The following is a 12,370-nucleotide window of genomic DNA, read 5'->3' as shown; positions in this document are numbered from 1 at the left end:
TGAAATGGGCTGATATATTGCCCCTTAACACATGTTGGAGTGGATGGAAGAAAAATATGGATGACACCAACCACAGAATAATGGATGAAGTCTGGCTGAAACGCCAATAAGTAACTATGTTATACACATACTTTTATTAAAATCAAAAGGTCTCGGCTAACAAAGACTTAGTAAAGTCTGGAACTGGCTACTCGCCTCTTGCCTTTGAGAAAGAAGGAAGGCAAGAAGGCAAGGCAAGCAAGAAAGCAACAAGGCAAGAAAGCAAAAAAAAAGGAAGGCAAGAAAGCAATATACAAGGAAGGCAAGTAAAAAGGCACAAAAGAAAGAGGGAAGGCAAGAAAAAAAAAAAAAGAAGGAAGGCACGACAGAAAGAAAGAACGGCACGACAGAAAGAAAGAACGGCACGACAGAAAGAAAGAACGGCACGACAGAAAGAAAGAACGGCACGACAGAAAGAAAGAAATGCAGGCAAGAAAGAAAGAAATGCAGGCAAGCAAGAGAGGCTAGTAAGCAAGAAAGGCAAGCAAGAATTAAAGACATTGATAGAAACGCAGAAGGAGAGAAAGAATAACTAACAAGCATTGGCAAAGCCAATAGGTCTCGCCTTTGGGACCTTATAAGTGTTTAGCTATGCAACAGTTGCATAACTAAATACTTATAAGGTCCCAAAAGCAAGACCTATTGGCTGTGTGAAAGTGATTGCGATCAAACATCAAAGCGGTCGTGCGGCCGCGAAAGTGAAAGTAATCGCGGTAAAGCGCGGTGCGTGCACATGCACTGTAGCTCTAGGCTGGCCTGATAGCACTTTTTGGAGCCCTCTCAGTCAGGGATGCGCTGGGTCAGGTGAGACCTAAAAACAGGATAACTTAATACGGAACAGTTTTAAAATGGACACAATCTAGTATGTTGTGAAATAGCAGCAGTCAAAAGCAAACCACTCCAAAGGAATTTAAAACCGCATGAAAAAGCATATTCCTATCACATCAAGCTCTAACCACAAAGGCAGTGCTAAAGTAATTATTAAGTAAAAAAACATAACATTAAAACTTAAGGGGACTAGCTTGTTTGCGGATATGCTTCTTGTGAGAGAGCAAAATGCAGTCACTCCAAGTGAAGTTAACCAGTGGCTTAAGTAGGTGGACCCACTGCTTCATGCTATATGATGTGGAAGTAAAATCTGAACGGCATAGCAACAGACCCACAGATTAATAAAGAAAACCTCTATATGAAAGTATAATATACATATTTTAGTAAAATCAAAATGTTTTGGTTAACTCCAAAACTATCACCAACAGCAAACTTGGAATATTACAAATGGGCACCAAAAAAGCAACATGATCACATGCCCAATGCATCTAGTTCTGCAAAAAACACTAACCAAATCCCGAAATGTGAGCCATAGGAATATTTTTGATTACGATTCAGCATTCAATCTACCAAACAAAGGCTGATTTGAGAGGAACAAGTTACTGTCATTGCTTCCATACAACAAGGTCTAATCACTCTTCTAAGGAGAGCACAAAGTGAAACTAAGCTAATCTATAGTTCTGGCTTACTTGTGCAACTGTAATGTGTTCTACATTGAGAAACGGCTTAGGGCCTCATTACGATATCAGTAGGAAAGGCACTGAACGTCATTTGGATTTTCCTAACCCGTGTCGGAACCCATGTTTCCGACCGACTCTGAAACATTTCCAACCAACCAATTACGATAGAAGGTAACCGTTCGGTCTTTCGGACTCTGTTCCGACTGGAATTCAGGGACTCCAAAGACAGCCTTTCTGAATCGGTGTATCGGACACGGAATGGCTGACGGAAACTGACTTTGGGGGACCCTAGCAGGTCCCCCTTCACCCAGAGGCCTCCGGTTGGGGTCTGTCGGGGTACTCATGGGACACCTCTTTCCAACCATGCACAATGTGAAAGGCAGTATGGGGTGCCTGCTACAGGTCACAACCACCCCTTTTTAGGTCTCGCCTAGCGAATGCAGCGCATGTGATGCTTCGCCTTGGCGAGACTCTATTGTTGTCGACTTGGGTTCGGAAAGGAGACAAACCATGTGCAAGCACGGACAGGCGATGTGCACGCACATGGCGTCTCCTCTCCGCTCTCACACGCTCCCACCACGCGCTTGTTCTGCCGAACTACATCTGCAGTTCACCTCCAGACAGAAAGTTATCGCCTCCATTTTACCGAGTGCAGCCCCATTCAGCTACAGCCAGACCCTCTGATGAACAGGCTTTCTTGTTATCGCATGGTTGGCGTCGAGGCTTTGATGTGCACCGTGCCTTTTATCGGCTGTTTTCTGTGTCCAAGAGCACATTATTTGAGCGCTGTGTTTTCAGGCGCTCGACACTTGCTCCAGGTCACGTATGTAAGGGCAGAGTTTATCCTTAACGTAGCTGGTGTTTTGCGGCTCGGGGAAATGAATGAAATCTTGTGTATTTCATATTTTTCTAGACAGACCTTTGATAAACTACTGATACCGTGGTGCCGCTGGATTGAATGAAAAGGCACGATCCGACCCCGAAACATATTCCGTGCAAAGATTAAGGCGATGGGAACCGTGAGGTGTGAACGCCTTTCCTTAATGTTTGCTTACGTCCCACGGACTGCTTGAAGGTTTCAAACTCGGAGATTGGTTATAACGGGCCTGCTCTCACCTTGTGCCTAGTGATGCACGTGTGTCACGTGCCTGGCTTGCTTCAGAACCCCTCTACTGTAACTAATGAAAGCCTGCACCCCTCAGCTACAATGAAGAGAGTGTGGACCCCTCTGCTACATAATAATGGAAGTTTGGACATCAGATCTTTCAAGTTGTGGCTCTCCACCAAAAGTGAGGTAGAGCAAAAGCGGAGGTAGAATAGAAACAGCACATAGAGCATAATGTTTTGTGTTAATAATGCTCTCCAGAACAATTTGTTGGTTATCTGCAAAATTGCAGACCAATTTGAGTGACAGCACTCTTTTGGCAAGAGCCATGCTTCGAAAAACATTACCCCTCTCTTTAGAATACAGCGCTGATGAGGACTCCAACACTGAAGTGGCAGAAAACAGCTTACATTTCAGAACATCACACTGATGGGCAGCGAACATACTGTTTGTACAATAAATTAGACACAAAGATTTCTGAACATAGGTTTCACTTTTACAGGAAGCCAGGGGAATGGCTTCAGGCCTGGCATGGTTATCATTGCTATGTTTCAGCCAACCAGCAAGTGAGCACGCATCCTGAAATTTTGAAAGGAACAGACTGGAGAGGCTTTTGTTGAGGCTGTTGCAATAATCAAAGCGGGACAAGAACACAAGTAAAAGGCCAATCTTCTGAGAGCAATGGAGCTGAACAAGCGTAAGCAAACTTAAATAATGCTTTGCTGGTTTGCAGACCATGTTTATTTGGAGTTCAGGCTGATAAATCACTATGAAACAGCACTCCCAAGCTGTTGAATTGTTGAACAGCATCGGTATTAAGGCTCATTCCTGAGGCACACCATACTTGATGTTGTCTATTCTGTAAGGAATTAGTCTATTTCCTCTGTGTGGGTGCTAGTTTGGAGAAACAAAGCATACAATGCCAGCACTGATCCTCTGATGCCAGCTAATAGGGAAAGATAATCTGTTTAGGTTTCAAACAACCCAAAATAAAAGCACAGTCACAAATAATTAGAATATTTTTGGTAAGATCAATACGATCAGATTGCAAGGCAGCAAGGCAATTTGGGCAGATAGTAAATGACATCACAGACAAAGGAGGAGATTGGGCTTGTGATTGCCTTGAATAGAAGGTACTCATGTGAGCCATAAATTGAAAATTGCAGCGCCTGGAAATAAAAGTAATTACATTGACCTTGGCCACCCTGCTTTATCTGCTCTGATCTCTGTTTTTAAACAAGATATATTTAGGGCGAAGGAGATAGAGTCTGGCAAGAGAAGTTGTTGAATCAAGTCTTAGTGATGACCAGGAAATAAACAAGCATTGAAAATGCAATATGTCTCGCCTTTGATTAAGTTAAAGCCATTTGCTTTACTAATGGTATTGTATAGCAAAGCACATGGATTTAACTTAATCAAAGGCGAGACCTATTGCATTTTCAATGCTTGTTTCAAAGGGAGCCTGTGTTGTCAGTTGGAACACATGCTTCCATTGAAGTCAATGAGTCCGACAGAACGATGTTCGGACACATTGTAATCGGTCGGTTGGACTCGCCAAACCTGAGTCGGTCAGAACCGATTCGGACACAGAGTCAGTCGGAATGCTTTCCGACCGACATCGTAATGAGGTCCACAGTGTACATGTAGCAGGTCACGTTTTATGCTGTGCTCCCTGTGCTCAACCAGCACAAAGAGCACCTTCCGACAAAAGTTTAAAAGCCTAAGCTGGATTTTTCCTGTGTGCCATCATGAACTGTGCCCATTTACTACCCACGTTGCACTCTCTGCCCTAATCCTGCAAAAAATATTTTTGATCACTGTTGTTTTAGCCCAACAACTATTATGGCCAAACTAACCTCAAAGTCAACATGCAGTCACTCAGCTATATCAATTACCACTTTGCGAGACTGTGAGCACAGTGCTCCAAAGTGAACCAAAGGCATCATGATGTGGGCACAGTGCTCCAAAGTGAACCAAAGGCATCATGATGGCACCATCTAAAAACACTCAAATGAAGATTTTCAACAGTAGATTTATTTTTAGAAAATAGTAACGAGTTAACCTCAACCTACATCAATTACAAACAACTTAAGCATGGTCTTCCCTTACAAATCAAACATTGCAATTTACAAGTCGCAAAGCGAACATGAAAAGGCCCAATGATTATGCCTGGTATGCCCTCAATTGCAGAATTGTCAGAAGTACAGAAAACAACTAGAGGAGGGGTATGGAGCTTCACCTTCTGTAGTTTACAGATGAAACTTATGGAATAAAGACACAGTTGCTGAGTTTGGTCTTGAAAATATTGCAAGTGATGCAGCACTACTAGCTATTTGTGAGGCAAATGCTGCATGTCGCAAGACCAGAATGCGTGTCTGCATTGTGTCACAAATGTGAGCTGTAAAAATGTTAAATCGGTTCATATAACATTTAAAAAAATAGGAGTTGTTCTTGAATATAAAACAAACAGTAAGTTTACCTAATGTTGCAATCTCCTTTTAAGATTTTCAAAACAGCTTCTGCTGCTTTATGTCTTGCAATCTTCTTACTAGGACCTTGTCCTGTATGGATACAAAAACAAATACCATATTGCTATATTCATGCACAGGTAAAAAATAGTATTTAGCATCAGTGGCTCAAAATTAGCAATAGTTCTGAATCCCAAGTTTCTATGTTTAAAGGCTGTGCTCCCTGCTCTGCTTCTGTAAGTAGCCCACCGGTCTCCTCACATTTCCAGTTTGTTAAGGGAGACAAGATTGGACTACAAAGCAGGAGTAAAGCAGTGTATGTTGGAGGGTTACAGAATGTCAAACAGCCTTTAGCCTACAGTTGAACATAGCATGGGCTGAGCATGCCACAGGGTGGACTGTGCGTGGGTGAGGATAGTCATAACATGCCAACGGGTGGGCTAAACATGATAGAGGCTGGCCCAAATGAGACAAAGGGTGGGATGAGGGAGAAAAAGAGTGGTGAAACAGCAGGCCAAGGGAGAACTGTGGTTTCTGGAAGGAAAGGTCAAAGGGAATGCAAAGCAAGGGTGAAAAAAGGGTTCTCTCGCATGGTGACATTATGAGGGTTTCTCTCAGCAATTCAATAAGGTTAATGAAAACGTATTTCCTATATTACATTTCTTTACTACAAGCTGGTAGATTATAAATTTCAAGTTAAGTACATCGAGTGGAGATGGGAAACAAACTGTCACATACACTCTACATACTGAGCTGCAAGCAAACTTTTCCTGTAAAAAACTAAAATTATGAATGACATGATTTATAATCTGGCAAAACCTCTAGGTAATTTCGAAAATACTATGAGTGGACTTGTTGATTTTCCTAATGGTAACAATATACAGATTAAACAACATGACCTCTCCGAGTCATTTCCTCGTATATCCTTGTCCTGGGGCGCACCTTTACTTGCGTGTCCGAGGCCTGGTCTTATGGCTCTGGGTAACACCACAAAGGTATCAGCAAGACATGTGTTTGAAATGGAGTATTTATATGGATTCATCTACATCTTTAAATTCCACTGTTGCCCTACTAGCATATAAATCATCGAAAGACTCCAAACTAAGGGAGTCGTTACGATTGCAGACCGACTTCATTCCGTCCACCATCATACAGAGGATTGGGACCGGCTGCCTATAAGGCGGTGTTCCCGCAAGTGGAATTACAATGCGGCCGCCAATACGGCGGCCGCATATGGCACATTTAATATTGCAGCAGGTGCTGCTGGCTGAGCAGGTGCTGCTGGCTGCAGCGCCCGCCGCAATGTTAGAACTGAACTGTTTGCATTTCCCTGCACTACGTGGCAGACACCATGCTGTGCCTGCCACATGGTGAAGGGAAATGTATGTGTCCCCCAAGTGCACAAAATCAGTCCCTGCACAAGGGGGCCCGCAATGGGCTCCCAAAGTCAATGGAAAGACTGCTTGGATACAGCATCCGGATGTGGCGGACAGTGCCTGCTAGGCACTGCCACCATTCTAGGGATGCGGGCGGGTCCGCCAGGCAATCGGAACGATTGCCTCAGTCGGACCCGTGGCGGGCAGGCTTTATGCCCACCAGCACACCCCCTGTCATCCTTATCTGGCGGGTGGGGAATGGCCTTACGATGGCGGTGAACCCACCTCCAGCAGCCTGCCGGTGGCGGGTTCACCGCCATCGTAATGAGGTACTAAATGCCTATACAAACTAAAAAGAAAGCCGGTAATGGCTCCTGTCTGCTGCAATCAGGTATCACACATTATCAACAACATAATGACAAAGGCACTGCATTTCATACCGCACTGAGTGAGAAATCTAAATGTGTAAACAGCGGAGTTAATAAAATAAAAATAAAAAAAGAAAGAATAAAATGAGTTAATTGCAGTTTATGAATGGAATTACAGACCTGTGCATACTATTTCATCCACAGTCACTTTATAGGTAAAGCTTGGAAGATGTGCTTGTCCCTCAGCCTTTTCCAAGTCATACACAGGAGGTTTACCAGTCTTGATACCATATTCCTGCAGCAACTGAATTGGTGTTTTTCCTGGATGGGCTGCAATCATTTCCCCCAAGCTGGAGAGTAAAGAAAAAGAAATACATCACCAGGTGTGCATACAATTTCATCACAATCTATTTTGGCAATATTGCTCGCATACTAAAAGAAATGGCAGCATAGTAACAAAATAGCAGCCATGTTTTGCCCTAATTATTCAATTTAAAGTTCCCAACATTACAATGAAATGGATTAGGAAACTCTCAGTCTGTCTCTAATTACAACGAGTCAAGATACCCAAAGTATCTTCAACTGCATGTTGCGTAAACAGATTGGTTCTTGGTATTTCAGAAACCCTCGTTTCGAAAATGCAAATAACGCTGGTATAGTTACAACTGACTGAATATCACCTGCGAGAAACTACTAAAACGTACCTGTCCAATACAATGGTTCCTTGTCAGTTTTGGGCTTTTGGAACATATGTGGAACTAAAGACGTTTAGTTAAACAGGTTAAGCACCACGGTGACCAATTTGGATAATGTGATAAAAAAAGCAATATTCATACAAATCTCTGCTTTAAATCGACAAAAGCAGCCTTCTCCTTAACCAACAGAAATACTTCCGACCTGGTATAGGAACTGAATCAGCTTTCATTGTAATCTGGGATCATCGAAAGAGTAGAGACTAATGCAGATTTACCGTATATACTCTAATCAGACACTCTGTCCATGAACGCAATTTACAAATCTACAAAAAAGAACATCTGTGAGTTACAGAGAACGGAATCCATGTAATAATATGATTGGTCTAGTCAAAAATGAACTTAAAAATGTGTATGACATCCTTGCAGAAGGCAAGTCAGTGTGTTGCCTTAATAAAGTTCTGTACATGACTGCAAATTATAGAAAGACTTAAAAAGACTGAACAAAGGTTGCCTCACTGAAGAACTGTGTATGGCATAATGATTTTGTTAGGCAAATTTATCGATGCAATTCTGCCATTAGTATAGCCTTGCGGTGCCATTTCGGTATCTCCTTACCCAGGATATAAGGATTCCATCGAAGACCACAGTGTTTTTGTGATGTACAGTAAGTAGTAAGCAGTGTGTGGGTATTTGCTGTTGATAATTAGATATGTCACAATGTGGCTTTAGCATGGCCTGGCAAGTTTGGTTTTATAAAAATGATTGAGGCGGTATCCACCTGCTGGTGTATCTGGAATGTGTTGGGTAGGTCTTGTGAATTCTTTTAGACATGTACTGTTCTATAATACAACAGTGCTATGGATTGTGGGGATGGTTTGGGTGCATGAAGTTGTGGGTAAAATGATATCCACATTAGTAGGTGTGCACCCGTGTGAAAGGTGTTTTGTCTAATGTGTTTGCTTGTGTTGAGAGTTTGTGTGCGTTATTCAGTGGTAAACTATATATGCCAGCATGCTGACACCCAATTACATGGCAAGTCTGTTGTATGGTTGCTTCCTTGCACACAGGTACACCTAATGTGCTGTGTAGACTGCTGTCTTTAAGGGATACTGGAGCCTCATGGCAGCCTTTTAAAACATATCAGAGCTGTATTGGGATGTGTGTGATGTTCTGTTTTGTGTGTTTTGTTGGATTAACATATCGGGCTTCACAAGAGGAAGTCCATGACATGGGACAATGAAACTTCTGAAGCTAGATATCAGGTTTAGTGGAAGTTTGACATGCACCAATTCTCCCAAGAATGAGCTAATGTTGGTTTGCATAGAAAGGTTTTCTATTCTAGCTTACATTTTGATGACAGGCAAATCTAGATTTCAACATTACAGTTAAGGAGTCCTTCGATTATGTGGAGGCCATTGGCATGGCAATCCATATAGCCAGGCTTCACAATCTGCTTTTCTTTACAACAGAAAGGATAATGACTCGCAGCTTGATGAAACAGTTGAAGAGGTTCAACCACAGACAGGAAATCACAAGTGCCAACAAATTGCAGTCTTATTTTCCTTCTCCAATTGGATTGCAACCCTTATGCCACATCTTAAATTTGTGCCTCACTAAAGTGGTCCAATGCAGTAGCCACTCTCCGAAGGCTGGATTCCTGGAAGTTAGGTTATCCAGGGGTTATGGTTATTTAATAACATCACCCAAAGATATAGCAAAGGCTCTGAATGAAATATGGTGGTTATGCAGCAATTATAATACAGCCACTGAGTCATAAAGTCTGCCTGGTGCTTGCCTATCCTATTTGTTCTTACTAAATTAACCTTTATAATTTGCGCCAATTTGAAAACATCTGGGTGTGCCACAGACAACAGGATATTTCAGACCTCACGTTGGGTGGTATGGCACATAAAGTGGAAACTGAAGCATATGATGCAAAGATGCATCTTCAAGACAGAATCTCCAATCTTGGCTCTACTGAAAGCAACGTATGCAGAAGAATGAAGCTACTCCGTTGATAGATCAAAGTCTGAGATAAGGCCTTAAAACAAAGCTGTGTAAGAGCTTTGTCGATAGGTTCGCTTTTAAGCATCAAGCTGGCCCAGAACAATAATCAGAGATGTTCATTTCCAAACGCGAGATACATTCATCTAAAAGAGGCCATTCAGAGAACAGAAGACTTAACCACAATGGCTAATCAATCACCTTTCAAGGTGACACAGGGCCATGATGCCTACCAACAATATTGATTATGCAACCAGTCTATTATCCTTGTGCACGAAACCCACTTTTTTACTTCAATGGCGGACTAGATCTCCAGATTAATATTGTGCAATAACAACCCTAGGCCCTAGCCACCATCAGGCCAAAAATCCAAACTCAGGCACAAATAGATTTTTTGAATCTGAACTGGGATTCCAAGAAATTTGATAAATTACTGTGCACTGTCGGTTTTCTCCTGCAAGATTTATGATAGGCAAATCCAAGAGAAATTAGGGTGGGAAAACCTTTAACAGGTTTTGCACTACAAAAGGGGGGGGAACGATGTGCAGAATAACCCATTCTGAGGCAGACTGCAATGAGACAGAACTCACGAGCCATGCTGCACAGCCAGTGCTTGCAGCCAGCTCTTCTTTCTCGAACTGAAAGCACTAGAAAGCATGATTTAAGATGATGTCTGTGTTAATGGAAGCCTATGTGGATGTTAAAGATGGGATCTGTGTAGTGTTGTAATTCACGTCAGTGCTGGTGTGGGTCCATATTTATGTCAGAGTGGGCCTCTTGATGATCGTGTAGTGTTAGTGCAAGTGTGGTGTAGATGAAAGTGCAGGAGCCAGTGAGTACTGACGGTTGTGTGAGTGAACAATTGTTGACACTGCTAGTGCAGATACCAGCGCATGTGTTTCAATAAAGTATGGGTGTTGGTTGGGGCCTATGTGGGTGAACAGAGTACAGGTGTGTGCTGGTGTAGACGTCAGTATCCGAGTAGGTTGGAGCAATTATATATGCAGATGGTAGTGCAGGATTCCAATCAGTAGATTGTTTTGGAGGATGGTGTAAAAGCTAATGTAGGACTTTCTGCTTCAGGGGTGTGAAATTAGCTCACTACAGGCAAACAGATCACTGAAGATACAAGCCAGGTGTCTTACTTTGCTTCAGCTGGAGGTCCTCCTTGGTTCTCAAACCTAAAACAAGCTAAGCCTTTTGTGCTTAGACCATATTCAGAAAGGCCCCACCCACTCCCCTCTATCGGTACAGCAGATGAGTTACCGGCCAGCAGTGCATTTTTTATTACGTCTTGGGGAGCTTCACCTTGGCTGATCGGAAGATGCCATAGAGGACTGTGAATGAGCTGTACTCCACAGTCCATTCATGATAAGCCCTTCAACCACCGAAGGAATCCCAGCAGGTAATCAAGTGTAAAAAGCCTAATCAGACCATCTGAACCGCCGTCTGTGCGCAGCAGAGTTCTGTACTTCATCTCTGTCTTTGTGAAGATCTTTGTGTGTGCAGCCTTTATTGGCTACCACTTACAATTGCTGTCACTGAGGGGTTGAACTTCTTTTTTAAGTATGGGGAAGCCTGTGATAAAATAAAATAACCCGACTTCCCTTAACTTAGTATAGAAAGTCTTCTTATGTCAGCTCAATTTATAATGTAACATGTATTTAACACTGTGTACTCATTTAGCTCCTGAAAGAAACACAACGCATAGCACTTTGGCGATAAACAGAAGACAGAAGTCAATACCCATCCAGGGACTGAAATGCACATTGTGTAAACAGGACTCTTAGGTTTAACTCCCAGTTTTATCAAACTTTGTAATCCAACATAAATCAATTTACTTTACTATGCCACATTTTATTTGATAGTCAAGTCTAAGACCACCTAAAAGAAATTATGTTCAGGACATGTCCTGTAAAACACCTCACCTACATTGGGTTTTATAGAAAATTATTTGCACTATATACACACCATGATTGGCCACATATACAGTGCATAAAAAAACTGAAATCTCCTGGTATACACATGGTAGTGTCGTCAGGGCACCGTGGGTGGGTAAAGGTTTATATTTAAAAACTATTACTTTTAACAGTTGTCAACATAATGAGGTAATGTACCACAATGAAACGCGTGTTCAAGAAATAACATTTATAATTAGAAAGAATATTTATTTTCTTGACATTCGAGTATCATTTACGCGAGGAACCTTTTGATGACCCTTGGCTAAGTCAGACGCCTTACCCTACTAATTTCCTAGCTCATCCAGCTCTACGGCTTACCGTTCCAATCCTTACCACTGCCGTACAACTATAAATCTTTGCTCGGGGTTCAAAATTAACAGTAGCTATGGAGTCCAAAACATCTTAATTACAGATGGTAGCCTCTTCTGGGAATTACCACGTGTCTCAGTAGTTTTCTTGCACTCCCATTAGTTAGTTCAGTAGGTGGGGAGAGTTCCGAGTCTCTGCTCCTGTTGCCGTTTACAGCGCCTTTGTGTTTGAGGGGGAAATGGGAGGAACTATAAAACGTGTAAAATTGCCCGAAAACTACTAAAATACGCTAGTCGGGAGCAGCAAAGTATTGGTTACAGGTATATTCCCTTGCAACTTCAGTCCATTGTACCCCTGAGATTTCCTCCCCATCTTCAACACCTGTGACGTTTTTTTAGTTACCCACCCTCCACAGAAATTTCTCGTAACAATGCTCCCCCAATCGCCCGGGCCCCCACCTTATCTGAAGTACAGATGGCCAGGGCTGAGGTGTGCAGGACTCGTCGAGGGCATGGTTAAGTTTTCTCAAAGTGAGTA

At 42.4% G+C, this 12,370-nt stretch overlaps 1 protein-coding gene across 1 annotated transcript in view; it reads right to left on the bottom strand.

The window, feature by feature from the left end:
* The window catches only part of PRKRA (protein activator of interferon induced protein kinase EIF2AK2), a 234,644-nt gene that overhangs the window by 204,124 nt on the left and 18,150 nt on the right, over window positions 1-12,370 (bottom strand). Inside the window, exons 2-3 of the mRNA XM_085645214.1 lie at window positions 7,045-7,214; window positions 5,132-5,213 (exon numbers count right to left, since the gene is read on the bottom strand). Coding sequence (XP_085501340.1) covers window positions 5,132-5,213; window positions 7,045-7,214 — 252 coding nt within the window. The remainder of the gene's footprint in view (window positions 1-5,131; window positions 5,214-7,044; window positions 7,215-12,370) is intronic.

Source organism: Triturus cristatus, chromosome 3_1, assembly GCF_964204655.1.
Source record: "Triturus cristatus chromosome 3_1, aTriCri1.1, whole genome shotgun sequence".
NCBI lineage: Eukaryota > Metazoa > Chordata > Amphibia > Caudata > Salamandridae > Triturus > Triturus cristatus.
Note: the sequence above shows the minus strand (reverse complement) of the source record. Positions and strands in the feature narration are given on the sequence as shown.